Raw genomic sequence first — 27,927 nt, 5'->3', positions numbered from 1 at the left:
TTTCTTGCTATTCCGGGGGTGTTTCCTTACCCTCTGCTTGTTTTTCATAATGCAGTCTCAACACTTTTTCTGCTTCTGTGGTGGAAATCACACAATGGCCGATACTGATTGCTTTATTTTCTCAGTGTGTACCCCCCTCTCGCGTTTGTTATTGCAGAACAGGAGGATATGCTGGACAGGGGGGCGATGCTGAGCCTGCAGAATCTGAACATTTTCTTTCTAATAATTTGAAAATCCTGTGGGGTCGAGGGGGGCATACAGGAGGGAAGGTGCAGGGGGTCTGGATGCTTGCCTGTGGGACTCGTGGGAGGGAAGGCGGAGAGGAGGGGTGGGCAATGCAAAGTGCCAGATCACCAGGTCTGCTCAGGGTGTGTGAAAGGTGAGCACCGCTGCTGAAACTACTTGGGCGAAAGGGTCAGGTATGCAGCCATGGCCTGCACGTGCGAGGGGTAGCTGCGGCTAGTGCTCTGACTTGACATGTGCATCCAAAAAACTGCAGCTTCTACAACTGTAAAGCAATACCTCTCTGGCTGCACCCACCAACCAAGCATGTGGTCGCACACACACATGCACAAGTTATATGCAAAGAAATTATTGTTTTAGTGGGTTAATATGAAGGCCACCTACACACCTGCCCATGAGGAATGTTTTATCAGTATTGCATGTGGGGGGTACCACCAATGGCATTCAGCTCACATACCTTTGATGTCAGCAGGGGATGTGGCCAGTGGTGTGGAAACCTCCACAGGTTTGGGAACAGTCAACACAGAGGAAATCTTCCCTGGTGCAGCATATTTCTCTTCTGGTGGCAAATCTGTGCATCTTATCTGTATAACATATAAATTAAATATTACTGAAAGTGAAGTGAAATATAACCAACACATTCATGCTATACATGCCATCTGCAGCTTACTTTACTTGCCTGTCATTTTGACAAGAGGCCAAATTTCCAGGTGGAAATAAACACCTTTTTGTCAGAACAGGGTGAGCATGAAAGATGAACAGCCCTTCAGTAAATTATTATAAGGGATTAAAAGCGTTGAAGGTTTGGGCAGCTCTCTCTCTCTCTCTCTTTCAGACTGGATGTAGCGGTCCCCTCATATCGGGGCTCTCCGTTTACATTATTCATACGGAGGAGGGTGTGACTTGTTGGCTCTCTTTTTTTTCCGCCTGTATAAAACGAGAAGTTCGCGTAAAAGAAAATACAGATGGAGAAGGCTAGCCGGCTCGCTGTGTCACAGAGAGTCCCCTTTAAACCTACGTGACAACTCACATACTGTCCCTTTTGTGTGACCAGCTTAAATCAGGCAGAATGCCCGGTCTCTGCGTGCTTTGTCTCGCCGCCGCGCTGGCTGCGTTCGCCCGGCTCGCCGGCACCGTGGGGCCGGTGGTCCGATGCGAGCCGTGCGACGCCGGAGCGCTGCTGCAGTGCAAGCCGCTGCCCAAGGACTGCGCCGAGCGGGTGAGGGAGCCGGGCTGCGGCTGCTGCATGACGTGCGCCCTCGGTGAAGGACTGGCGTGTGGAGTGTACACGGCGCGCTGCGGCTCCGGCTTGACCTGCCAGCACCAGCCGGCGGAGAGCCGACCGCTGCAGGCTCTGCTGGAGGGACGGGGAGTGTGCTCCAGCGCCGTGGCCAAAAAGCTCCACAGCATTCTCATACCGGCGCAAAAACAAGGTAAAGACGCTAGTGGTTTCTCATTTGTGGACCATCAATTGCTTTTTTTTTTGGTGCAAGGCAAGGCAGCTTTATTTGTAGAGCACATTTCAGCAACAGGGCAATTCAAAGTGCTTTACATAAACATCCAAGAACAAGTGCAAAAGAACATTAAGACATAATTAAAATAGTTATAAAAACATTAAAGATTAGAAAATAAAAACAAGCTAAAAATAAAAGCTATAGGATAGAAGCTAAAATAGAATATAACACACAGGAGTAAAAGCTCTAGTGCAGTATAAGATCATTATCTGCAGCAGCAAACAGGAAAGTTTTAAGCTTTGATTTAAAAGAACTCAGAGTTGGAGTTGGTCCTGCAGGTTTCTGGGAGCTTGTTCCAGATATTTGGTGCATAAAAACTCAACGCTGCTTCTTCTGCATGTTTAGTTCTGACTCTGCATGGGGACACTAAAGCAGACCTGATCTAGATGAACCTGAGAGGTCTGGATGGTTCATAACATAGCAGACGGTCTGAAATGTATGCGTGCGTGTTGTTGTTGTTATTTAGTGGCTTTGACAGGCGCTCTCCTCCATGAGGTGCTGCTCTGTGCTGCTGGGAGTTCCCTGCTCGTGGAAAAAAAACGATCAAGTGCTTGGTATTGATAGTGGATGAGAAAATTATGATCTACTGAATATATAAGGCATGTATTCTATTCTATAAAATGTATTCTGTGGGCTGTTTTTGCAGCCTGCCACAATGTAAAACACATTTTAGTCGTGTTTTTTTTTTTGACATTGCGCAGTGATGTATGTGTTCGCCTGGGTTAAACAAATCCCATATAGGCTTTCCTGAAAGTTTGAGTGGATAACACCAGCTATGGGGTTGGAGCTTTACGCAGCAATTAATCCTCGCTTTCTCACCAGGCGGCCACTTTTTTTTCCATGCGCGCACAGCTTTGGACCGTCCGTGCGTAAAAATGCAAAATTCAATTTAAGGAATTAAAAGATTGTCCGTTTGGTGGTTTTGATTGTTTGTTTTTAAGGAAAGCACAACACTGCTCCTTCTCTCTTTCTCCCAAACACACACACATACACCCACAATCACACACACACACACAGCCTGGCTCCCTCAAACCAATAGTTAAGGAATGCCACATACATGCTGTAAGTATACAGTATTTAGCTGAGGCTGAGCGCAGACCATGTCCTTGTCTTCTGTAATGTCCTTATTTTCCCTCAAGTAAAGCTCATGGATTTTTGTACACAGCATGAAAATATGCACTGCTGCTTTCCTGGTCCAGGATGTGGGCCAAAACATCTTGGGTGTGTGGCAAAGGGGGGGGAAATCATTTCTCTCTAAATTCCCTACACTCACTCACAAGTCATTATCAATGAGCCCAAACTGCATATTTCCCTGTTGCATGCAAGTGCCTGTGCTAATACTGAGAGACCTTACATCTGCATGGTGTTTTGTGTGAATGGATGCATGCATGCTGCTCACACTGTTGAAACGGCACACATGCCACCTACATGTGAATACACACTGTTGTGCGTTTAGAGCACTGCTGACGTCAGGCCTCCAGGAGCCTCTGTGTGTGTTTTCTTCTTCCTGGTTATTTGGTTTTGGCCACAGTAATGTGTGGTGTGCAAGCACTCAGCAGTCACATTGTCATACACACACACACACACACACACACACACGCTTATGCATCCACCAGCGTGCACACACACACACACACTCGTCGTCTTACTTTTTCACTTCCTGTCACTTGGCCTGTATATTTCTCTCTTTACTTCTCTTCCTGTGTCATTTTATATCTGTTTATCTCTATTTGCAGTCTCTGATTTAAGACAAAACAACATTATTTGCAATGTGGGAGCAAAGAGATCCTATCTTATAGCACTCCTCAGGCTAGTAAAGCAGAACACAATAAATAACAGCACTGAGACAGGTTATCAATGCATGCTTATTTCCAGTATCTCCACTTTGTGGGAAATGATTCCAAGCGCCCCTGTTGGACAGAGTGCGTAAAAGCAGGCCAGTGGTTTCCACCACCATCAGTCCGCAGCTCCGGAGCAGCCTCTCCTCCCAGACATTAACAAGCTATCCTCACCGCAGTTTGTACTGTTTACCCCTGTGCCATTATACAAACATATTGCGTAATGTGTTTATATAAAATGCCCCAGACTTCCTAGAAAGGTTTATATAAAAGTTTATATTGACAATAAAAACTAATGCTTGCAGGAATCTTTAAAAAGGGCTCCATATTTCTGTCCTTGGTTATGGATATTTACAGACATTTTTGCATGCAGAGTTCAGGAAAAAAAACATGCAGAGGCTGTATCAGGTCAAAGAGCATCTGTTGGTTCCAGCTGATGCTGTTGTTGACATCAATGTTGTTATTCTGGAAGTTCTGGATAGCCTGGGAGACTGTGGAGCCCCATTGCGTCACTAATTGATCAGGTGGTCACGGAGAAAGGGTGGGCTGCCAGCCTGCCTGCCCACACGAGCTACACCCCTACATGCCCGTCCGCCGCCCTCACCGCAGCTCTCGAACACAAAATCTGCTTCGAGTTAACGGTTTAAAACTGTGTCTGGGTGTGTGTGTGTGTGTGTGTGTGTGTATGAGCCGCCGCACGTGTGTTCCCATCGTCCCTCTGCCTCTCTCGGGATGTCTCCAAGCTCAGTTAGCTCCTCCGACTGTGGCTTTGTGGTGGTGTGGCCGACCGGGTGGCACATGGCGGGTAGTTTGGTCCTCTCCTATATTAGGGAGGAGTGTTTGGAGCCCCCCTCATGTCTTCGTCTCAGTCAGATGGTCCCCACTCTGTCTTTAACGATTTGACAGGAATCTTTGCCAGCACCACAAGCTATTAATATATCTGCTCCATCATCGCCCACTTTACCTCTTACTGCCCTAAGCTCCGCCTACTCTTTTAGCCCCAAACCCCTACTCCCCCCACGCTACACACATAAACACATACACAACATTTTCTTCTTCACAGCGTCCTTAAAAAGTCTTGTTTACACTCAGTTCCTCTCTGTGACTCTATCTCTTGGTCTGCATGCTGTGGAAATTTGTGGATATGAAATCGTCATGTTTCTGTTTATTACTTGGCTTCAGCTCTGGCTCCAAAACAACCCACAAGGCAATGAGCTAACTTTATTTCGTCTCTTTTAAACAGGCCTCTCTTAGGCGGTCCAGAAAAGCAGACACTGCTGGCATTAAAATGTTTTATCAGAATAGTAAAGTAAAATCATGGCTGAGAAGTAAGTTAGGGGAAAAATTGATGATATTTAGGAGCTGAGTCCCCTGTTTTTGCACCACATGGAGTTTTATCGTAAGATCTCCTAATAAAAGCCTTAAAGGGAAAACTCACCACCTTTTATGTGGATGTCCAATCAGTGTTGATGGTAAATGTAGTCGAATGAAGCAATGAATTCCTCAGTGCATGCTATATTGACAGAGAAAGTTGAGTTTGCAACTGCAAAATCTGTTATTATTCCTGCATCCAGCCCTGAGTTGGAGGCAAGGAAGAACTACAGTGTTTTCGCTGACTCAGATATTCATCCGTATTTATTCAAACCAGAGTATACGGCGTAAGAAATGCAGCAGAGAGGCCGAGGCTCCGGGCATCGGAAGCTCACGTGCAATGCATCCTGGTACATGTAGGCACTGCCAGAGAACTCAGCTTTCTCGGTCAATATAGCATGCACTGTAGAGTTTATTGCTTCAATTGACTATAATTTACCATCAACACTGATGGGACATCCACATAAAAGGTGGAAAATTTTCCCTTTAAGGTCGTTTAAAAAACATTTTAGTATTTGCAAAACCTTTATTTTATGTAAGAAAACAAATAGAGGTGCAATTTTACTGATTTTCTACATCAAGACCACATAAGATTAGGTCGAACTTAAAAACTACTATACTTACACTTGTCAAACCTGGACTAGATAAGCCTCTAGAGACTGTTATAAACACAGCTTCAGATTTGTAAAACCTTTATTCTTTTTGCATTCAGATCACACGAGACAAATAAGAGTATTTTAAGCAGTCCCTGGAGTCTAACCTAGTCCAGATTTGACAAGTGTAAGCATAGTGGTTTTTGATCTACAGCTGTTCTTCTCTAGTCTCTCAATGCAGAAAAAGTGGCGAAACTGGCCATTTTTGCCTTGAGGCTTTTACTTTGATATAAAACACCTGGAGTGGTGCAAAATCAGAGAATCAGACACCAAATTTCATCATTTATCTTTATCTTCTACAAATCTGGATGCTAAGTTCAATAAGTATGAAACATCTGTAAACTGATGACTTACCTTTACTCCTGCAGACAACGCTGGAAATCAGGTAGAAGAAGCCAATGTGACGGTGATGGTGACGGTGACGGTGTTGCCCGGCGTGGCGACCGTGAAGGGTGGAGGTCACAGCCGGGGGTCGATGGACACCAGGCCTCCGCTGCACAACAAGCTGATCCAGAAGGATCAGAACAGGAAGACTCAGAGCTACAAGGTGGAGTCGGTCTCAGGAGGAGCCAACATGGACATGCACAACTTCTCCCTGGAGAACAAGAGGGAGACCGAGTATGTAAGTCACACCCAGAGGCAATGACATATAGATGTTAAACATGTTATATAGTATAGTTATGTGGAGGATAAAAGATAATGTTGGAGGTTCATAAAGACAGTTGTTGACTGCAATAAAATAAATGCCCAGCTTTCTATAAATAAATGCTGTTATGAATGCATATTCATATTGTTGAATGTCATGAAAGGCAATGCAAGGCAGCTTTATTTGTATAGCGGATTTCAGCAACAGGGCAATTCAAAGTGCTTTACATAAACATTCAAGAACATTGCTACAAATTGCAAAAGAACATTAAGACATAATTAAAGGGACTATTTGTAACTTTGTACGCGCATAAATGTAGCGGGTCGTCACACATGCGCGCTCGCATATGCGCGTTCGCGTGTAGCCGCTGTACCCTCCTCCTCTGCCTGCTCGCCTTCACTCAGACAGCTCAGCTCGCTCCACCTCTAGACGTGAACGCGCGCTCACTCCACACTGCAGAAGAGTTAGTTTAGCTCTGAGAATATCTAGTGAATGTACAGGGGACGTTTGTGCAGAAATAACTGCTGCAGCTCCTCCAGACCAACAGAGGTTTTCCGTGTCTTGTGAAGTGACGGAGCTCTACAGAGATTTACGTTGTCTTCTCGTTACCGACCGGGTGCCGGTGTCTCCTCTGCTCTCTCCGGCTGCGGGCGGAGAGAGCAGGGAGATACGCTGCAGAGCTCCGCTGCCTCAGCCTGCACTTAGGCAGGAAAAGCCAACACTAGGATCAGATCTAAATCATGTTCATGGAGAGACCTTCGTCTGGTCAGCTAACATTACTGCCAAGCAGCTGAAATATAGAGTGATACTGTGGTTTTAGCTGACGTGTGTCGCCTCACTGTTTTGAGTGATGCTCGTTCAGGTATATTGAGCCCGACGCTGACTTTCGTTGATTTCACGGGTGTCGCTGTTAAGAAGCATTTCTGAAAGTTACAAATAGTCCCTTTAAAACAGTTATAAAAATATTAAAGATTAGAAAATAAAAAACAAGCTAAAAAATAAAAGCTAGGATAGAAGCTAAAATAGAGTATAACACACAAGAGTAAAAGCTGTAGTGCAGTATATAAGATCATTATCTGGTTTAATAAAAGGCAGCAGCAGCAAACAGGAACGTTTTAAGCTTTGAAACCATGACAACCGGAAGAGAGTTTGTCTTGGCTGAAAACCGTTAGCTTACTAGCTAACTAGCTTCACAATATTTACGTTAAATTTAACGTTATTAAACACAAATAGTGAAAAGAACAGTCCGTCACTGAGCAGCTCAAAACCGTTAGCTTGCTAGTTATTTTGCTATCTAACTAGGTAACCGGTTAGCTCTCCTCCTACGTTGTCTTCTTGTACACAACATTTAATAATGATTAATGAAGTTGGCCATTTGAAAACAGAAATAATACAATTCGCATAACGTTACCCAGAGAGAAGAGAGTCGCTGAGAGGCTGAAAGCAGCTCCAGCTACCGTGTATTTGTATTTTGACACGTCTGTTGTCAAATTTAAACCACACTTAAGGGTGAAAATAATCAAGTTTCACACCGAGAGACTGAAAACTGCAAGCCAGCTTGTAAGCTTGCTTATTCAACTGCTGGCTAGTTTGCTAACATGTACCTTGTGTACAGTATTTACCTTTACAGACACGTTCAGGTGTACCTGCTGGGCAGTGCAGCGTCATGTGTCCTCTGTTCTGTCAGGGTACTTTAATTTATTTATTTATTTTTATTTTTTATTATTTCAAAATGACAGTAAACATAGTAACAGCAGAAAAACATTAAAATAATTTACATACATAAGAAGCACAGTGAAAACATAAACAAAGAGCTGTGCCAAACATAAAAGGACAACAGAAATGAAACAAAACCAACATCAAATAAAAAAATAAAATAAAAAAAGACCATGCAAGAGTATGAGAATAAGTTCACTTAAAAACTTTAAGATATTGCATACATTCATTGTTTTCATTGCTTTTTTGTTTTGTGAGGAAGAAATCGTTGACAGATATAGATCCATTTCTTTCATAAATACAAAGAAGTTTGGCTTTTTTTTGGTCAATTTACACTTGTGAATGTGGAACTTCGCGAGAATTAAAATTAGATTAATAAGAAAGAATGCATTACTGTCTTTGTCATTATAATCATAGCAACCAAATACAATATTTCTATAGTACAGTGCAACATCTGAGAAAACGTTAACAAGTATAAATTATCGACATCTTTCCACAATTCACATGTAAATTTACAGGACCAGAATAAATGAGAGCAAGTTTCAGGATGTGATTCGCAGAATCAGGATATCAGTATATCAGGATACTTTTGACAGACACCAGCAACTGAACTGACACTATTTGATGAAGTTACCTAATTAAATTACAAAATAAATGTAATAGTAATCAGTTACAGTTACTGAGAAAAATATGTAATTACATTACAGTTACTAATCAAAATGTTGTTGATTACAGTGATTACATCTGAATATATTCTTTTCTGTAAAAAAAACGTTTTATGTAGGGTGTAATTCATTATGCAGCTTTGTTATAATGAAGAACTTTTAATTAAAATAATTAAAATAGTTACATTACTTATTACATTTTTAACAGGGTAAGTAGTAATCTGTGATCTATTACATTTCTAAAGTAACCTTCACAACACTGACTGTGTGACAGTTATTTGTATTCCAAGTAAACCACATTAAACTGTCTATGAACCTCTAATATTGAAGTTGGAAGTTTTACTAGTGTTATCATACACCTACTTAAAGGTACCCGGTGGTATTTTAACCGTTGTGTAATTGACACCAATGTTCACAATTTTTCAAGGCTGTCTTAAAACTATAGCTGCACCCTATGAACATTGAATCAATTAAATTTTTTCATTAATTACCTCCAACCTCATCATCATCACCATATGCCAAGGAGAGGCAGCCGTCTGCAACTTTTTCATCCGGTGCCTTTGCTAGAAAGCAGTTCTTGGTCAGCGCCTTAACTCCAATGCCACCAGGGCAAATGAGTGTGCACATTTTTTGTATTTCAAGACTTCACTCACTGATTAGCACTGCTAGTAAAGTTGGAGAACTCTGACACTGAAACCCACCTGCTGTAGGCCTTTTTCACAGAAGACATTTTGACATGTCACAGTAGGAAAAGCGCAGGTGTAAATAATACAATTAAAAAGCTGCTTTAATTTCAGGCTCCTGGTATCGTTCATTCTGGCTCACTGTCTCTCACTGGAACACTTGTATAGAACGGAGCCATTGTTAGTGTTATCAGTAACTTTTCCTACTATGACAAGTCAACATGTCTGCTGTGACAAAAGGCCTATATGTTGGAATTAAACCCTACAGACTACTGGCTCTCCATGGCACATAGATGCAGTTGGCAAGAACGCACATCGCTGTCAACATGTGGTAGGCGGTGTGCGTGCAGCCTCGTGCATGTGCAGGAAAAAAACACAAGATGCAAACAGTATGGGGAATCTCTCAACACACACAAACATTGCTCTGCAGAGGAATTTGTGGTCAAACACTCCACAGGGTACCTTTAAGTTATGCACTATAATTTAAACAACATAATTTTGGTTGTGTTCAACATTTTGTAAGAGACGTTACCACATTTTCCAGAAAGTTGACCTCTCATTTTAGGACTCTTCACCCTGAGCCTAACAGTGAGATCATCATCGCAACTCGATGTTGTTCAGACAAGTTACAGAAAAACATTTACATTTTCCAAAAATAACGACTCAATTGTGTGGACTTTTGCATAAAAAAGATGTTCGAGACATTAAGATTATTTAATTTGTATGTGATGTTGCTAGCCATGAAAATGATGGCAATCCACCGTTTTAATATATCTCTTAAAATAAGCATCATATAGCTCAAAGGATTTCTTTGAACAAGCAGATACCAAAAATATGTTATCATACAGCGTTTTCTTACTTTAAAAGTACTGAGAGGGTTAGATTGATGGGACATTTAGGGTTCAGAAGGTTAACTTTTATAGGTGTTCACCGTGAACTTCTATAATTGCATGTTCTTCATATTTGTGATTGTGTAAGGATGAGTGTCTAACGCTGGCGTCGCCGGGGTGTGTTTGCCGTGTTGCTAGGGGCCGTGTCGGCGGGAGATGGAGAGCATCCTGAGCAGTCTTAAAATCAGCAACGTGCTCAACCCGAGAGGCTTCCGCATACCCAACTGTGACAGAAAGGGCTTCTACAAGAAAAAACAGGTGAATGTTACATCTCTCTTTTTCTCTCACACACTTAAACACACACACACACCGGCGGACATGCAAAAAGACCCACCGCATGCCTGAACACTTCCAAAGAATCCTCACCGACTCATCCCACCCACCCACACATGCACAATCCCCCCTTTTTTTTTGCAGCTCGGGTTGCCTTGACAGCCACATCAACACTATATTATCAGAATGGCTAATAACCATGTATTACTCCGGTAAATGCACTGCAGCCGTCTGACTCATGCCTCACAGGAAATGAAGTCGGTCAGGTGTGTTTGTGGGTGTGCGGTGTGGGAGAGTGTGGGGGGTAGGGATGTAAGAATGTGGTCTGGGAGTGTGTGTGGCACGGTAGATGTGGCGGCAGGGGAGTGTATGTATGGCGCTTGTTTGATGGCGGTAGTTTTGGTGAGGGTGTGTAGGTGTGGGGTGCTGTTGGTGAGGTAAAGAAAACAAACAGGCCGTCACTGGTTTAGTTTTTCTTGTCTGTGGTACAGCAGACTCGGGCCACCCATGGCCTGCTCATTTGTAAGAAGGGGGTGGGGGGGAACGAGGAAGCTGAACTTCATTTGGAGTAGTCCGGTGGGTGATGTGCTGACCTTAGGGGAGGAAGGGTGAGGCGGGGAAGGTAGATGATGGATGGGAGGTGTGGTGGGGGCATTTCTGAGACATACGGCTTGTCAAGTAAATACCGTCATCATCCCATTTCCTGAGGTTGGGAGTCTTATCGGAGGGATTCCACACAGCTAAAGCCCGTTCTGAGAAACGCATGAGTCACCAAAAAAAAAAGCACCATGAGTCAGAGACCAAGTCGAGCCATAACACACACACACACGCACACACACAAGCACACACTAAAATCAACCTCACTCTTTCCCTAAAGTCTCCAAGGTGCGGTTTCATTGTTACTTTTATTAAAATCAGACTCTTCCTTGTTCTTTTCCTGGATTTCATCAACAAATACCTACCAGGAAAGTGTCAGTTCTGGTCTAAGCGTGTGTGTGTGTGTGTGTGTGTGTGTGTAAATGTGTGTGTGCAGCAGCGTGCCAGGCCTTGTCGCCCTTTTCTCAGAGGGCCGGTGGGGTGCAGGGTGTTGTGTTAAATCCATCCGAGGGGATGTGCCTTCACGGTGTGTTGCAGAGATTTATGACCGGAAACAGAGCGAAGAGGAGACCGTGTGAACCGTCTAGGGTGACAATACTGTGAAAAGAAGGGAGCAAAGGGGGGTGGGGGGGGTTAGAGGGAGGGGTGAGGGGGTGGATGGGTGAAGGACTGAGCAGAGGAAAAAAGGGGCATAACTATACACATGATACACAAGCTGGCTTAGTATCTGAAAGTGACACCCCACCCCGAAATCTTTTGATGTCAAATACTAACTGTTGAAAGGTGGCTGCTAAATGCTGGTAGTTTCATCTTTCATATCGACCTTTTTAACCAAATAGTACCAGGAATTAAACTAGGCACTAACACAGTTCCAGGAAGGATGGATCAATAAGAAGTAAAATAAGAACTTTACATAAGTCCCTTTTGTGCATTCCTGATAACGGATTAGATAACAGTAGATAACGGCAACGGTTTTCACACACAAAGAAACAATAACATAGAATCATTGTGTGGGATCTGCAGACGTGGACAACCTTTCACTCGTTTTTAGGCTGGTGTCATAGACTGTATATAAGAAGTGGACGTAGTCACAGTGACTCCACACATTGGTTTGTGGGTTGCTGTTTTGAAGCCTCGAGTTCAGCATTTTGTCCATCGCCATCATGTTTTTTTGCAACCAGAAGTGACATGAGAGGGTGGAGCTAAATACAACTGAATGCTGAATAAGGCATTTTTAGGCGACCAAAATGTTACAATTAACTTTCATATACTGAAAACACACTGTGAAAGGGTTAAAGTTGCAAGACGAAAACACGGACAATTCCCAGACCGGACAACGCCGTGGTAGAGACCTGTCAATCACAAGGTAGCTATGCCCTAAAACATACCCTGCTTTATGGTCTATTTGACTCTAAATGGGACCATAATTTACTAAATGAACATCATGCTGTATTGAAGAAGACTTGAAACTAGCAATTGAGACCATAAACTCATGTTTATAATGTTTACCGAGGTAATAAATCAAGTGAGAAGTAGGCTCATTTTCTCATAGACTTCTATACAATCAGACTTCTTTTTGCAACCAGAGGAGTCGCCCCCTGCTGGCTTTTAGAAAGAATGTAAGTTTAAGGCACTTCAGCATTGGCTTCACTTTTCAGAACCGGAGGTAGCCCACTGGCTATAGTACAGCTGCATTACATTGTTTTAATCCCATCCCTACTCCACATGGGGATATTAGCAACAGCCACTTGTTGCTGTTGCTTTGAATGAATACAGATGTTGAAGCAGTTTTGAGGCGTGTTTGTGTTTGATCAGGGAGACCACTATGTGATATTAAGTACTGCAGTACTCTGTACCGACAGTTGCAGGGCCACCAGGAAGTGCTAACTCCAGAGAGAGGACTTTTGATGGGCAGGGACAGACACTGGAAACAGTTTCATCTGGTTGAAAAACATAAAAGAGTCCTAAGTTCCTGAAAAGGTTTCTGGGTTTCTGGAAGAGAAAAGCAACTGTGGTAGAATTAGATTCATGTCGGTTACTATGGAATCCAGCGGTGATAAGTTTTCACAGCAGAAGAAAAGGATCGGAAACTTTTGAAACCCCTCCGGCAGCATAATTTGCCTCCTTACTGTCTACTGTTCAGTATGTTGCAACAACATGCGTCATTTGTAGCTCTTCACATTTGGCACTTGTTGTGACTACGTTGGCCTAGTGGGGTTGTTAAGCCGCTAACTGCACGCTTTTATTCAGCCATGTTCTGGGAAACAATGACTATTTAAATATACTGGGATGGATTGTGGAGAAGTGTGGGGTACGCTCAAAACGCAATGTAGTTTGTACGATGTGTCGTCTGACCGTGTCTGAAGGAAAAGTGTTTACAGCTGTTCAGAGCGGCCTCACTCAAAGATGGGTTGAGAAGCTCTGCTGTGAAATCCTGCAGACTTTCTCAACTCTGCACACTTGATCAATCGCTTTTAGCAACCCGTTCTCACTCCCAACTCGTCAAATACCACCGTTTGGTAAGTGCCCTCGGCATCGGATACTGACGAACGAACTGACAACGAACCGGGCTTTCAACTAACTCCAATGTAAAACCACCCGCGGCGTTATTTAATGGTCCGAGCACATGGTGTAGTATCAGGAGCGTGAGAGTCTGCTCAGGGTGGTTGGGAGGTAGATGGGTCAAACAAACACAGGACTAACACCCAGGATACCGGTGACTTATTTTGTCACATAGTCCTGTGAGTCACGGGATCGCTAGTCCTGTGAGCGGTTAGTCACTCGGTAGTCAAGTGAGTCATACGTCGGTGAAGTTAACGTCAACCACGAACGTTTCCTAACCCTAACTGTAATGGATTATGTTGCATAAATCTAACTTCCCGTGAAAAAGGAAGATGACTTTGAAAGGACACTATGCATGTAACAAGCAGATATATTGACACGCCGTCCCTGGTCCGTCCAAAAGTAATGCAAGAGGGGCACCCCGTGCGTTGGTCTCTACGTCGTGTGCTCGGACTGTTGAGTAACGCCCAGGGTGGGTTTACATTGGCGTTCATTGAAAGCCCGGTTCGCTGCTTACAGTCGCTAAAGGGCACCTCCGAGCGTTGGTCTCCGATGCCGATGGGCACCGACCGAACGGCAGTATTTGACGAGGTGGAAGTGAGAATGTGCTGCTTTGTGACGTGAATGTTGGTTTTGGAAAGTTGTAGAAATAGTCTGATGCTTTTCCACTCAGAATACTTGTGACTATTGGAATCCATTGTAATCTAAATTAAGGACAAAAGTACCAACTTTGCACTTTTTTAAGACTACGGTGGGTGAGTTTTGATGCTAGAAGGATTGATCAGGGGGTAGAAATATTGTTTTAAGGGTCAACTATCATGAGGAAAAAGTCAAAAGCATGTCTGTGTGTGGTTGTCAGTGTATATGTTGCTGGTAATATGAGTGCCCCAGCACCGTAGGAGAAGGTTGAACAGTGTTAGCCCTACCTCGGCTACAGAGAAACCTATTTTTAGCAGCAGTTATATGAATTGGCCCAGTATCCCAGTACAGGCCATGCATGCCCAACACTGACCCACTCATTACACCCGTCAAAGTCTCACTCTCACTTTTCCTCTCTCTCTCTCTCTCTCTCTCTTTCTCTCTCTCTCAGGCTCTCTCTCTCTTATTCATCATTTCACCCACCCATCATTACCCCCATTGTGCCCTGCCTACAGTCGTCCACCCATCTTTTGTTCGGCCTGCCCGCTCCATCATTCTGTCCATCCTGCCCTTCCGCCCACCTGGCTTTTCCTTCCTTGTTTGGCCAGGAATCACCCCACAGAGGGTTGTGAATGGGACGACAGTGTCTGCGTCTCTCTCTGTGTACTCATTCAGAGTTTAGTGTGTGTGTTGAGAGGAAGAGGAGGAGGAGGAGGAGGAGGAGGAAGAGGCAGTGGGTTAAGGATGTGAGCCAGGTGCCTGCCTGCGTACTCTTATCCCTCCTCCCCCACTGGGTCCTGACAGTGCCAGGCCCATAAGGACTGACTTATTGAGCGTGACTCAGAAGGATCTGTGGAAACGTACACACCGACCACAATGGCTTTATAATAACTGGCCAACCTCCGGGGACCCAGACAGCTATTTTCACTCTGTCTCTCTCCCTTCGTTCGGTTCCCTCCCTGGATTTCTAATCCACCTCGCCTTCCTTCTCACTTGGGGACATGACGTTTTTTTACCGTGGCTGTTGCATAATATCTAGAGTAATATTTTTCAATACCGGTGCCAATAAGGTAACTGAGTTTCGGTACCGATAATCAATACCGTGGTTTGCAAATAGCAATGCATCAGTGTATAATGTCTTAAGACAGGCAACTGTGCAAGGACTTAAAAAGTTATGATTTATATCAGGAAATGTCTTATCAAAGAATAAGTTATGGCCAAGCAATCGATGTCAACTCTTGATACTGTTCGTTACTTGATTTTATGGACATATTTCAGTGTATATTCAACATTTTTGAGGTTTGATGGCGCATCGTGATATGTGTAAGGCTTCAGCTATAATCACTTTCATTATTGATTAATCTATTGTTGTTTTTTTCTTACAATCATTTAACTTCAAGGTGTACGCTTTAGAATAATTTGAAACGGAGCAAAATAACTTACATTAGAAATGCAAATAATTGGTAGTTGGTAGTTTTAGTAGATAAATGACTTAGTTGGTAATCATATTTGCCGTTGATTCATTTTCCGTTAAAGGTGCAGTGTGTAGGATTTCGCGGCAGCTAGCAGTGAGGTTTCAGATTGCAACCAACTGAAACTCCTGTGTGCCAAGCGTGTAGGAAAACTACGGTGGCGGACGCGAAAACACAAATGACCCTATCTAGAGCCAGTGTTTGGTTTGTCCATTCTGGACTACTTTAGAAAACATGGCGGCCGGCTTTGTGAAGAGGACCCCCTAAGTGTTAAACACTGTTCCTTTAAGAGAGAATCGACTAAATATGTCCCATTTAAAAAGTGTCCTTCATGTCGTACAATCTCTCTTTCCAAAGTCACCACATCCAGTCATAACTTGCATTGATTATTTAGGCTCCTATTTTAAAGTTTGTGTGGCTTCATTCTTCTAAAACAAACACAAATTATTCTGGTGTTGAATTCACTGCGACTCTCATTAAACTATTTTTTAGAAAAAGCAATATCCTGCAGCTACTCCCAATGCACTTACAAACACAGATGCACCCTCTTTTACACAAATACATATATGTGCGCCCCTATACTCACACACACACATTGCATTTTATGAGCTTGTGTTTATCCTGTGGTCAGACCAGGCTCTTTTTAATGTCTGTGAAGCCCAGCGGCGCTGCTATTAGCTATAAAGACCAGCATCACAAGAGCACGCATTCATACGCACAACACACACACGCATACACGCCTCATAAAGGTAGCATTATGAACGTGCGGGGCGGATGAAATGGCCTTTTTTACTGACGGTCATGTGGACCACGCAGGGCCGGCGTCGGGGCCGTAAGGCTGAGAATATGGGACACGAGAACTGAGCTGACCCCTGAGCCGAGATTCAGACTCTGTGGTTCAAGATGCTTGGACTAGTGAGCACCTTAAAGGAATATCCCTCCAACATATGTATGTGTTGAGTATATACTGCTCACTGTGCTCTGAACGTTTTGTAGCTTGCTTCTTTATGAAGGACACTGACTGCAGTCAGCTTGGATTCAAGATGGATACAGCAAATTCCAAAAGCAACCCAGTTTCATAGCAAAAAAAGAGATCAAAATGTCCATAAAAAAAAAGACTTTTAAAGCTTTTACTGCGATTAATGTTACTGCAGCATAATTCACTTCTCCTCTGTCCATTTATGCTTGTGTTTCAAATAGAGCCTTCACAGGAAATGTAGTAAAGAAATTCCAAAAATATGTCTAAGGTCACTTTTTATTCGGATACCCTCCTCACTACATATGTTGGTCAAAATTCTTAGAAAAAAAATAATTTCAGAGATCCTTACAAAAATATGCATATATGTTTTATGTTTACGTAAAAAAAAAAAATGGCTTCAATATTATATTTTTTTAAGTTCTCTTTTCTTTAAGCTCAAAATCGCCTACAACATACTACTGACAAAATGTGTTAGTGGTATACAGTAGTATACAGTTTACAGTAAATACTACATATTGCGTTTGTCAGTAGTATGCAGATTAAACTGTTAAATTGATTTATTTTGCAGCCATGCTTTAGCCTTTAAACTAGCTCTTAAAGCACTGGACAAAAATATACAGGCGCTTGCTGTCACAGCAGTTTGTGGCGCTTCTCAGCTCTGAATACATCGGAGCAATTTTTCGATTCAAAATCAATTTTCGTAAAACTGACTTCAAAATTTACATAGGTGATTTCTCGCCTCAAAAGTTCTTAGAAGTGAATCTAGTGACGAAATAGTTACGCAAAATGTTTTAAAAAATGTGCCGTTTTTGGCTTGCATTGTGGGATACAGTAGGCGAGGTAGACTGGTCCAATGCATACTGGAGATTTTTTCCAAATCAGTACGACATCCGGGTATTTTGGCATACTGGAGATTTTGCTTTTGTTTTCATGCTGCATACTACATGCTACATTTTGGCCAAATCAGTATGTGGTACTAGTATAGTCGGTTTTGAATACAGCCTACTTTTGCACAAATAACAAACATAAACAGCTAAACATGCTAGCGACAAATGACAGTTGCGTATTAACCCATATTATGTTTTGTAGAAAATATGAATGTTTGGGACACAGTGAATAAACAAATGGACAAAGGAGAAGTGGAATATGCTGCATGGTTGTTTTTAAAAGTTGAATGTTTTTATAATTTTTTATGTGAAATTGGATCACTGTTGGAATCTATTGTCACCGTCATGAATCAAATAAGGCTACAAACTTATCCGAGCCACCTTTCGAGCCTTTTGGTGGAGTATTCCTTTGAGGTACCAGGATTAGTTTGTATTTTAACAGGAAACCAGTGCAAACATAATGTTTACATAACGTTTTGTAAAAAACTGAAAATCTATCTGTCTCAGTTGTAAAGTGACATCCAGTTCTCAACGGACATTTGGCATTCTCCTACAACATATGTGTGTGTGTGTGTGTGTGTGTGTGTGTGTGTGTGTGTGTGTGTGTGTGTGTGTGTGTGCATGTGTGTAGATTGAAGCAGTAAAGAAAGGATCGCTTGAGATGACTGCTAATAGTTCACAGATGAAAGAGACTGAGCGGAAATTCAAAGGTAGCCAAGCAACAGGGGAATGCACACATGCACATTTTGCTCTTCCTCTCCCTTCCGCTTCTCCTTTGGCTTTTCAACCCTCCTATACACACACACACACACACACACACACACACATACACACACACACACACCAGGCACATACAGGACTCCATCATCATTAACCAGAGCAGAGGAACACAATGTTAAGCTCCTCTCCGCAGACTCGTCCACTGGGTCAGGGCTAAAATAGAAGTTGGCCGCAGACTCAGACGATGGTACCGTGAGGGAGAACGGAGGGAGGAGAGACAGAAAAAAGAGTAAGACAGTAGAGGAGGAGGAGGAGGAAGAGAGGTAGGAGGAAAACTGAAAAGAATCTCTTGATGATGTTAGTGTGTGAGAATGGGGCGTGTTGGGCTGCGTACTTGCCCCCAGACTGCTGCAGTAGTTGTTGGCGAGGTATTTTAATAGGCCTCTGTCTCTATAAAGCTGCCTTTGATCATGCACTCAGGCTGGATGTTGACTACGCCGGAAACAGACACCTGGTCACACTCTAAAGCCCGTCTGTCTGTCTATCTCCGGGCCGCTGCACAACCGCCTACAATGCAGTCCGTAAGTATTAGGAGAGTTTTGTTTTTGGCATTTTGGGAAAATATCTCCCAAGAGAGTTACAGTGACTGATTTCTTAACGAACAACACTGCCCGGCACTTCTGTGTGGTGGATAAGCTGCACTCTGGGAAGTCGTTGCTCTGTTGTTCGCCAAGAAACCGTTGCAGCACGCAACTCACCGTAAAACCACAAATTGTTGTTTTTACATTTAAGCAATCGAGTGCATTGAGCTTTAGAGATGTTAGTAGGTGTGTTTTTAAAATTTGGAAACAGCCATGCGAGCCGTTTCCCCTTGATTTCCATACTTTATGCTAAGCTAGGCTAGTAATCTCCCGGCTACAGCTCCATACTTAACGTACAGACAGGAGAGTGGTATCGATCTTCTTATGCAACTCTTGGAAAGAACGTGAACAACCTATATAAACCGATGTTGACTCTTTGGTAGAACATGCGACACAAGTTGCCAACACATTCTCATCCTGACTCATCATATACTGACACTTTGTCATGACCCCTTGGCCTCACTTTACGGTCGCAGTAAACATATGCTTAATGTTGTGAATTCAAACAAAAACACTTGCTTAGGTTGAGGCAACAACACCACTTAGTTAGGTTTAGGAAAAAACATCATGGTTGGGCTTGAAATTACCACATTTTTCAAGTAAAAATTAAATTTAACTTTGTGAACAGCTGAATGTAACGCGAAAGTGAAACGTAACGCACGGGACACAAACAATGGTCCCCTGGACAAAAAGCCTTGTGGTCGTTGGACCCATCCACTTCCCCTCCCGCCAGCCCTATATGTTTTTTTGCTCTTTAAACTACGTCACCACAGTCAACGACCACTTTCTCTGTGCAGTCTCTTATGTTGAAGTCATCAATGTTATCAATGTAAGCCAACACGCCAGCGGCGTCTTGACACGGCGCCGCAAGTTGCCGCGTGTCGGCTATAAACCACTGTTTTATTTCCCAGTGTCAGTGTTCATCAGCTTTTCAGAAAAGCAGCTATTATATCACATTTGCTCCTCAACTCATTATATCTTGGCTATCCAGTGTGCTAAATGATGCAACGCTGTCTGTTTGTTTTGCACTTGTGCAAACTCTGTCGTGCTACTTCTGAGCTGGTTTGTGGTCTGATTCCTCCTTGAGCATGACACTCAACCAAATTGCTCCCAATGTACAGTATGTAAATGGGAAAATATGAATGCATTGTGGACAAAAGCATCTTCCAAATCAATGTAATCGTTATCATAATCGTAATCATTATTCAACCGCAATAGCCCCCTAATGTAAGAAAATATCGATACACATGAGTATCGCGATATCATGTGTTGTGATACTGTATCGATTCTCCAAGAATATGTATTGATTTTTAATGAATCTCTTAAAAATCTGACAGCCGCTATTCGATATTTTGGAGGTTGTAGCGTTAAGTTAAGTTAAGTTAAGTTAAGTTACGGGCAACATGTGAAACTAGAAAACCGTTGTGAAGGAGACTAAATAACGCTCCAAAGTTAGGCTAAATTTTTTTTCAAAGGGGTCCCATGACCTCTGACCTCAAGATATGTGAATGAAAATGGGTTCTATGGGTACCCACGAGTCTCCCCTTTACAGACATGCCCACTTTATGATAATCACATGCAGTATTTTGCATGCAGTATGAGTTATTTGTGCCTATTCTAAAATGTTGTATTTCTTGTGTGTTCTTTATGCTTTGACAAATTTCCTAAAATTAGGTTTGCAATGTATCGCAATATATTGAATCGTTACCCCTGTATCATGATATGTATCGTATCGCCAGATTCTTGCCAATACACAGCCCTAAACCGCAAGGGGTTGCTTGTCAGGAAAACGTGAATATTGGTTGTTTTAAGCTTTTAACAAAGGACCAATGTTGATGGTTAACACCCGACAGTCTCCATAAAATATTAATGGGAAACACTGTTAAATAGTACTGTGTTTGCAGGTTTTAGATCCTCACCTGAAAATCATTTTCCCCACCGTCCCTGGCAACCATTGGTTTCCCTTCATTTCTGTAGCATATGAAAATGTCCGCTCATGAAATTTGCTTGAGCTGATCAATCACATTGAACAGTTTACAGAACATAGTTTTGTCAGGATTAGATTGTCATGTAAGGGATAATGTACAGCGAGCTGGTCATTGTTGTGAAATAAACCCCGACAGGGTCTTGCATCGCCCTGAAGGGGTTTATTTCACAACAATGACCCAATAGCTGTGCTTTATCCCGCTTGTTACACGGCTACTTAAGAAATCAATAATTTGACACAAAAACGGTCCGCAAGAGTCCGACATCAGAACTGTGCCCTTAGTAACGGTCTGTTATACATAGCAACGGTCTGCTATAAAGAAATAATAGACCCATGAACGCTGTGATTGACCAATCAGAATCAAGAGGGTCGTGTAATAATACAAGGTAGTGTAGATTAAGTTAAGATTAATTTGCAAAGCCTGCATTAACTCTGTAACTCAGACAGTAATAAATGTAGACTGTGAATGTTTTATGGATTGTAGAACTCAAGCAAGTTTCAAGAGTGTGCTAATACATTTTCATACTGTACAGAAATGGATGGCAACCAATGGCGGCCTGGTAAGGCAAGTGGTTCGTAGTAAATGATCTAAAAAATGCTAAACCACTGGTTTGGTCCTTTGATGCTCAAAGTAAGCAGTTAAACCTCAGAGCCATTGTTTCAATTGAAACCCAGTGTTCTGGTGAACAGAGTCACATATATACACTGTATGGACTGCCCCCTGTGGGATATCTGGTATTACTGCGTACGTGTGTGTGCGTGCGTGTGCAGGTGGGGGGTATGCATACCTACAGTAGATACAACTCTTGTTTGTGTGTGTTTACTGATGCGTGTTTATGTGCGTACACGCACGTGCGCTCGTGTACGTGCGGGCCATAATCAGCTCCAGATGATTTTGAGCGTCTGCCAGTTTCCCAGAATAGCAGCGCTGGTTTCCTTGCAGCCCTCCAACTGGCCTTGGCAAATATTTTAGCAACTCCATGTTTACCTTCACACTCCTTCACTCTCACTCACTCAGTGCGTTCCTCACCCCTCCCCCCCCCACCCCCACTCCCACCCCCTCCGCCCCCTCTCTATCGAAAATAATCTGCTTTTTCATCATTTACCCCCACTGGTCAGGAGCACATAAGCTTAATACTGTAAATAAACAGCTCACAGAGGGGACAAACTCAACGGCATGCTGGCTGCACGTGGACACCCGAGCGAGACTCTTTCATCGCTCTGATCTTGATGCATTTATTATCGTCTTTCACAAGGCGAGCAGCTGCATCATCTGCGGTGGTTAATCTCCGGTAGTTTCTGCACATGAAAGCTGGGAGGCAGCTCCAGACAGCGGGGCATTCCTCTCCGTGATCGATGAGATGTTTGTCTTATTAAGAGTTCTGCTGAGGCATGACTTGGCCTCCTCACAAGCATCCAAAATCTAAAAAAGCCAACAGAGAGAGAGAGATAGAGTCTTATTATAATACACGCATGCAGGTTGAAGGTGGTGTTGATAAAGCTGTGTCGGGGTTCCTCACCTTGGAAACGCTAATCTGTTTTCACAACGTGTCTCAAAGTGATAAGTCCGCCAGACTTTTCTTCCTGCGGCCTCGAAACTAAAGTTGGAAGCAAGTTGAGTGATGTTTGTCCACACCCTGCTGGTGCCTCCTGTCTGTGCAAATCTTCTTGCTGAAGGCTGTACATGTTAAACCTGCAGAAGGCAGAATGTTTTTGGCATCATGGGTCATCATTTCGTAATTCAAGTGTTCTGAGAGAAAACTAGACTTCTGCCCCTCCTCATGGCTCTGTTTTCAGTCTTCAGAGAATCTAGGGAGACTTTAGCCAATCACAGGTCATTTCAGAGAGAGAGCGTTCCTATTGGCTGTTCATTCAACGGAGGCAGCTGTCAATCACTCACACCGATCAAACGGTCAAACTAGGCAGTGCTGATCAAATATGAATCAATATTCTGTTTTTCTAATGCCTATTTCTCGCCTCAAATGTTTTCAGAAACATCTTGTAGTGTACTGTTTAGCTGTAAAATGAGAAAGTTTGTGGCCCGGCAGCCATGTTGAGATCAGTTGAGGAAACAGTACACTACAAGATGTTTCTGAAAACATTTGAGGCTAGAAATAGGCATTAGGGAAACAGAATATTAATTCATATTTGATCAGCGCTGCCTAGTTTGACCGTTTGATGGGAGTTTGCGAGTGATTGACAGCTGCTCAGAGACGGCAGGCTCCAGCTCGGCTCTGATTGGTTGTTTTCCTCTGCTCTGTGAAATCTTGCAGATGTCATTAGGAGCACCAGAGGACACAGAGGCACATGATTTGTTTCGGATTACCTGTCTCATGCTGTCAGGATAAAGTGACGTTTTTTTTAAAAATAACTTTTTTAAAAATCGTATTTGATTCTACCTACTGCTGCTTTAATCTTTGCATTTAGTAAAAGCAACCAAGCAGTATACTAATTGTTTTTCTCTACCTCTTTTTGCAGTGCCGTCCATCCAAAGGCAGGAGGCGGGGCTACTGCTGGTGCGTGGACAAATACGGGCAGCCTCTGCCGGGCTTCGACGGCAGGGAGCGGGGCGAGACTCAGTGCTACAACCTGGAGAGCAAATGAGAGGACGGAGGGACGTCGAGTGGACGGAGAGAGGAAGACAGAGAATAAGGGGGTGGGTTGGAGGGGAGGGGGGGAGACAGAGAGAGAAAGAGCCTACTTTGCTCTTGCATGTAGTTTTATGTAAACATTTGAAGGGGGCTCTGGACCTTTTGATTTCAGGTCCCATTTCTGTCGGAGAGTTAGAGGGGGAGGGGTGGAGCACGGCCTCGGCGACCCGGCCAAGCCTCCTGTCCATCACAGCTATCTGTCCTGTGCTTAGGGAACCTTTATCCTTTCTTTAAAACAAACAAACAATTAAGCTGAAAGCTGAGAGAGAAGATGTAGAAAAAGAGAATCCTACCATCTGCACTATTCTTTTAGAGAGAGAGGAAGGAGGGACTTTTCCACTCACTTTAAAGAGGACTCGTTTGTGACTGTGACCCGGAAAAAAAAAACACACCACCACCGTTTTCTATTGTGCGTGACCGTCTGTGAGCGTGTAACCGTGAGTCTGTATGTGTGTGTGTCTTAATGTGTGAGCACCCGCATAACATACGCGCGCACAGCTGCATATCGGTGCAAGATGGCGTGCGAGTTCCCAAAAGTGTTTCTTTGTGTAAATACTGTATGTCACTAAAGCTCAGTTTAGAGATCCCCGGCCCTTGCTACCATTAAACAATGCAGAAGAATAATAACGCTTACTGGCTCAGGGTCAATTTTGAAGTGAAGGATTATGGGATTGCAGGGCTTTGGCTTGTTAACCAGCACCGAGGGCCCCTCCTCGCCGCCTCTTGCTTGTCCCTCGCCCCTGTTAGTGGGAAGGGAAAAGAGGCAAACCATGCAGTTACAGTGCCTTAAAACCAGACCTTTCCATGCCTCCCCTCCCCTTCACCCCCTGTAGTCCTCCAATAAAGGAATACTTCACTACAAATCTACCTGTTGAGTATCAAATACTCGTCCTCTGCAGGCTTCAACTGTGGCTCTGAAAAATTGGTTGCTTACACCTTCGTTTGAAGGATAGCGGCTGCTACGCTGCAAAAGCAGCATGAAAACATCCATAGAAACTTCTGAAACCACGCCTCCAGCAGGTTTCTAAGAACGCTACTTCCGACTATGAGTGTTTGGAACATACTGAAGGAACGGATCAACTGTGGATTAAGATGCAAAATGTGCCAAAATATTAGCTTGGTTACAGCTGTAATAAAAGCTCTTTAATCCGAAAAGAAGGTTGCGTTACTGTCTTAGCATCTGCTACCCACAGCTTTCATGTCAACAAAATGAAAGACGCTGATGGATTACATTGCTCGCTACTCATTGGTTAGCGCAAAATGACCCCAAACAGCGTTGCCAGATGTACAATAACTATCGTATTTGTACGATATTTTTGCCCTGTGTACGATCAATAATGCCAAAAGTGCCATAAAGTACGATAATTTTACCATTTTGTGACGCTTATTCTCATTGTAATTAATTTCCGCATAGAAAATATGGCTCCTACGTCTGTGTTTACACATCTTTTCTCACGCGACCTCTTTCCAGCCAATCATGCTTGGTGTAGGCTATGATGTGGATGAACGTGACCCACAAGCACGGCTGTCGTTCTCTTAATTTTGTAATAGTAGGCTATTACAAAAATTGTCAGACTTATGGACACATACTCCCGTCCACGCATCATAACTATGTCAGCTTGAAAAAACGATGTGGGTAGATTTATAGGTGTGTCAAAAGTTGTTCAAATATGTGCATCTATCTTTTTATCCTTTTCCGGAGAACCCGGAGAAAACCCACGCTAACACGGGGAGAACATGCAAACTCCACACAGAAGGGGCCCCAAGCCGGGTTTGAACTGTGAGGCGGCAGTGCTAACCACCGTTTAAATAACACATTTACGCCTATTTGTTCTCGTGGTTATGACTCGCGTATGATAATTCCTCAAAATACGATAATTTTAAGCCTCTGGTGCGATAGTTTAACATTTCCCATTTGGCAACGCTGACCCCAAATAACAGCTAACATCAGATTGAATGATGAAGCAAACACAAAACGGTGCTTCAGTCTATCAAGCCACCAAGTACGGCTGAGGGGACAGCTCTCGTCGTCGCTAGGCTAGCACAGTTAGCTGTTTATGTTTGCCGCATAGTAGCGATTGACGGACAGCTGAATAGCTAACGGCGCTAGCGACAAAGAGAACTTGTGTATTTAGCCATAATTTGGCAACGATATGAATGTACGGAACATAGCGCTCATACAAACTGAAAGTGGAGAGGTGGTTTGAGAAGTTTCCTTGGACGTTTGATGCTTTTGTGTTACTCTGGGTTGCAAGTGGAGTCCACTGTAACGGCTGTGAATGGCGAGTATTTGAAACTCAAAGGAGAGATTGATGGTGGAGTATTGTCATGAGGTGCTCACATGCCGCCCTGCAGTCTTAGGGATCAGTTTAGTCTGACTTCTGTCTCTGTCCCACCTCTAACCTGCTCTCCTGTGTCCCGTGTCCGTAATGCAGCTCCGGTCTTCCAATCCCACATCTTTAACCCCCCCTGTCTAAAACTTTGTCCTCGTCTGTGTGCCAGATCCCGTCCCCCGTCTCCAACCCACTAATCGGAGCTGTTAGTCCCCGCTCCAGCACCCCCGCCCCACCTCCGGTCCTCTTCCTGTCAGTGGTGCAAACCTGGTGTAGGCTTGTTTGAACGGGAGGAGCCCGTTGTGACCGGCCCAGCCCGCCGCAGGTGCCAGCTGCCCCTATGCTTCAAGCCCAAGCACAAGCACTTAAAGCACTTTAGCTGCGCCGGTACTCGTCAATGCATGCAGTTAAAAGACAATTGGACCTATCTGCATCTGCATGCCTTTCCTTCGAGGTAATGTCAGATGAAACAGTGTGATACTGTAAGAAAACAATAATAACCCAGGGAGGAGGGGCTGTAAAAAAGAAGAAAAAAAAAAGCTACACCAGGACTTCTGACAGCAAACTTAGCGAACACCCCTCAGAAAATTTTCCATTCAATGCAACTATTTTTCTTCTTTTTTTTTGTTGTTGTTGTTTTTGTTTCTTTGAAAAAAAAAATGCTTGTATGATCGTATGCCAACAAATCTCCACAAGGTGGACGCAGCACCAAATATGCATTCACACAAGTGGTAGGGGGTCTGAGGGAGGAGGCGGGGTCCTCCCCGAGGAGCTTCCTGCCCGATGCTCTCCTACATCCTGTGTAAAGACTTGAAAAGTGGAGAGAGCGCCGACAAAGAATGCTTGCCCAGTAGCTTGGTAGCATGAAATCGGCTCTACACTTCCTTTAATAGAGAGCAGCAACCTACAACCAACCTGTTGGTGCTATATCCCACCTACTCAAAGACTTGATATACGGGGAGGAACATACATACAAATATGTTTAAGCTATTCCCTCCCTAATATTTGTAAGTGTGTCTTTTTATATATATTATTATTATTATTATTATTTCCTGGCCAGCTATGTGTCTGACTAGACATCATGTACAGTACTTAAAAATAAAAATTATTTATCTAAGAAAGAATTATAAGCTGATCCAAACTAGGTTTTCTTATGAACAATTCAGTGACTCACCGATTGCACAGCAAAGTCTATTTGATTCAGTGTATTTTGGGGAATATAATCACTAATGAATGTTTTTATTTTTGAATGAACCTTTTTCCTTCTGTCGCTCAGCAGGGTCATTTGTAAGCTCCGTGCCCGGCAGGCGAGTTTCAGCCTCGGGTAAAAATCTGTGTCAGTCAGGCACTCAGGTCTCTGGTCATCTTACAGTAGTTCACTGCTTCTTCTTAAAGGCCAGTGAACGTCTCACCTCTCAGTAGGTCACTTCTCTCCATGCACACCCAGCCATCCCGCCTCTTAGTGCAGAGCCAGGGTCACACTTCTGTTATGTCACTTCTTCACTTCTTTTTATTATTATTTTTCCCTGCTGGTCACGTTAAGAATCTCTCTGTTCACGGGTAAATGTATTTTTGTTTTATCCTTCAAAGAGTTATTTTGATTCAAGCTTTTCATGATACTAAACTAGGAAATCACACAGCTATTATTTTCTCTGAGAAAAGAAATGATTCAAAATATAAGTTGTATTTAATGTCTTTTTTTTTTTTTAAATAAAAAGTGAACACATTTTAAGAGCTCTGCTGTTTTCTCTTCCTTGACTTGTTTTGGGTTTTTTTTTATTAGAAAGAAACAGGCCTGTGTTGTCATCAGCAACTAATAGGCCGATCATCTAGGCTTCATTTCTGCAGGAAATCAGGACACAAAATTTGCTCCTGTTGAAGTCTTTGAATGCAATCAGGCTCCCCTCAGTCTTTGGAATGTGTCAATAAGGATAAAGCAAAGGTTCAATTTGTAAAGAATAAAAATA

General features: G+C 43.2%; 1 protein-coding gene across 2 annotated transcripts; it reads left to right on the top strand.

The window, feature by feature from the left end:
* Positions 1 to 1,020: 1,020 nt before the first annotated feature.
* Positions 1,021 to 27,697, top strand: igfbp3 (insulin-like growth factor binding protein 3). 2 transcript variants are annotated; one of them, XM_074636292.1, is made up of 5 exons: positions 1,021 to 1,676; positions 5,988 to 6,241; positions 10,358 to 10,477; positions 18,260 to 18,338; positions 23,455 to 27,697. In XM_074636292.1, exons 1-5 carry the CDS (start codon positions 1,313 to 1,315, stop codon positions 23,859 to 23,861), a joined length of 1,224 nt encoding a protein of 407 aa, XP_074492393.1. In that variant the 5' UTR covers positions 1,021 to 1,312; the 3' UTR covers positions 23,862 to 27,697. The 2 variants fall into 2 exon arrangements, with proteins under 2 accessions (XP_074492393.1, XP_074492394.1); XM_074636293.1 differs by lacking the exon at positions 18,260 to 18,338 and having other exon boundaries at positions 1,123 to 1,676; positions 23,455 to 23,722.
* Positions 27,698 to 27,927: the final 230 nt, after the last annotated feature.

The sequence above is a fragment of the Sebastes fasciatus genome, chromosome 5 (genome assembly GCF_043250625.1).
Source record: "Sebastes fasciatus isolate fSebFas1 chromosome 5, fSebFas1.pri, whole genome shotgun sequence".
NCBI lineage: Eukaryota > Metazoa > Chordata > Actinopteri > Perciformes > Sebastidae > Sebastes > Sebastes fasciatus.
This window is presented reverse-complemented; position numbering and strand designations above follow the sequence as displayed.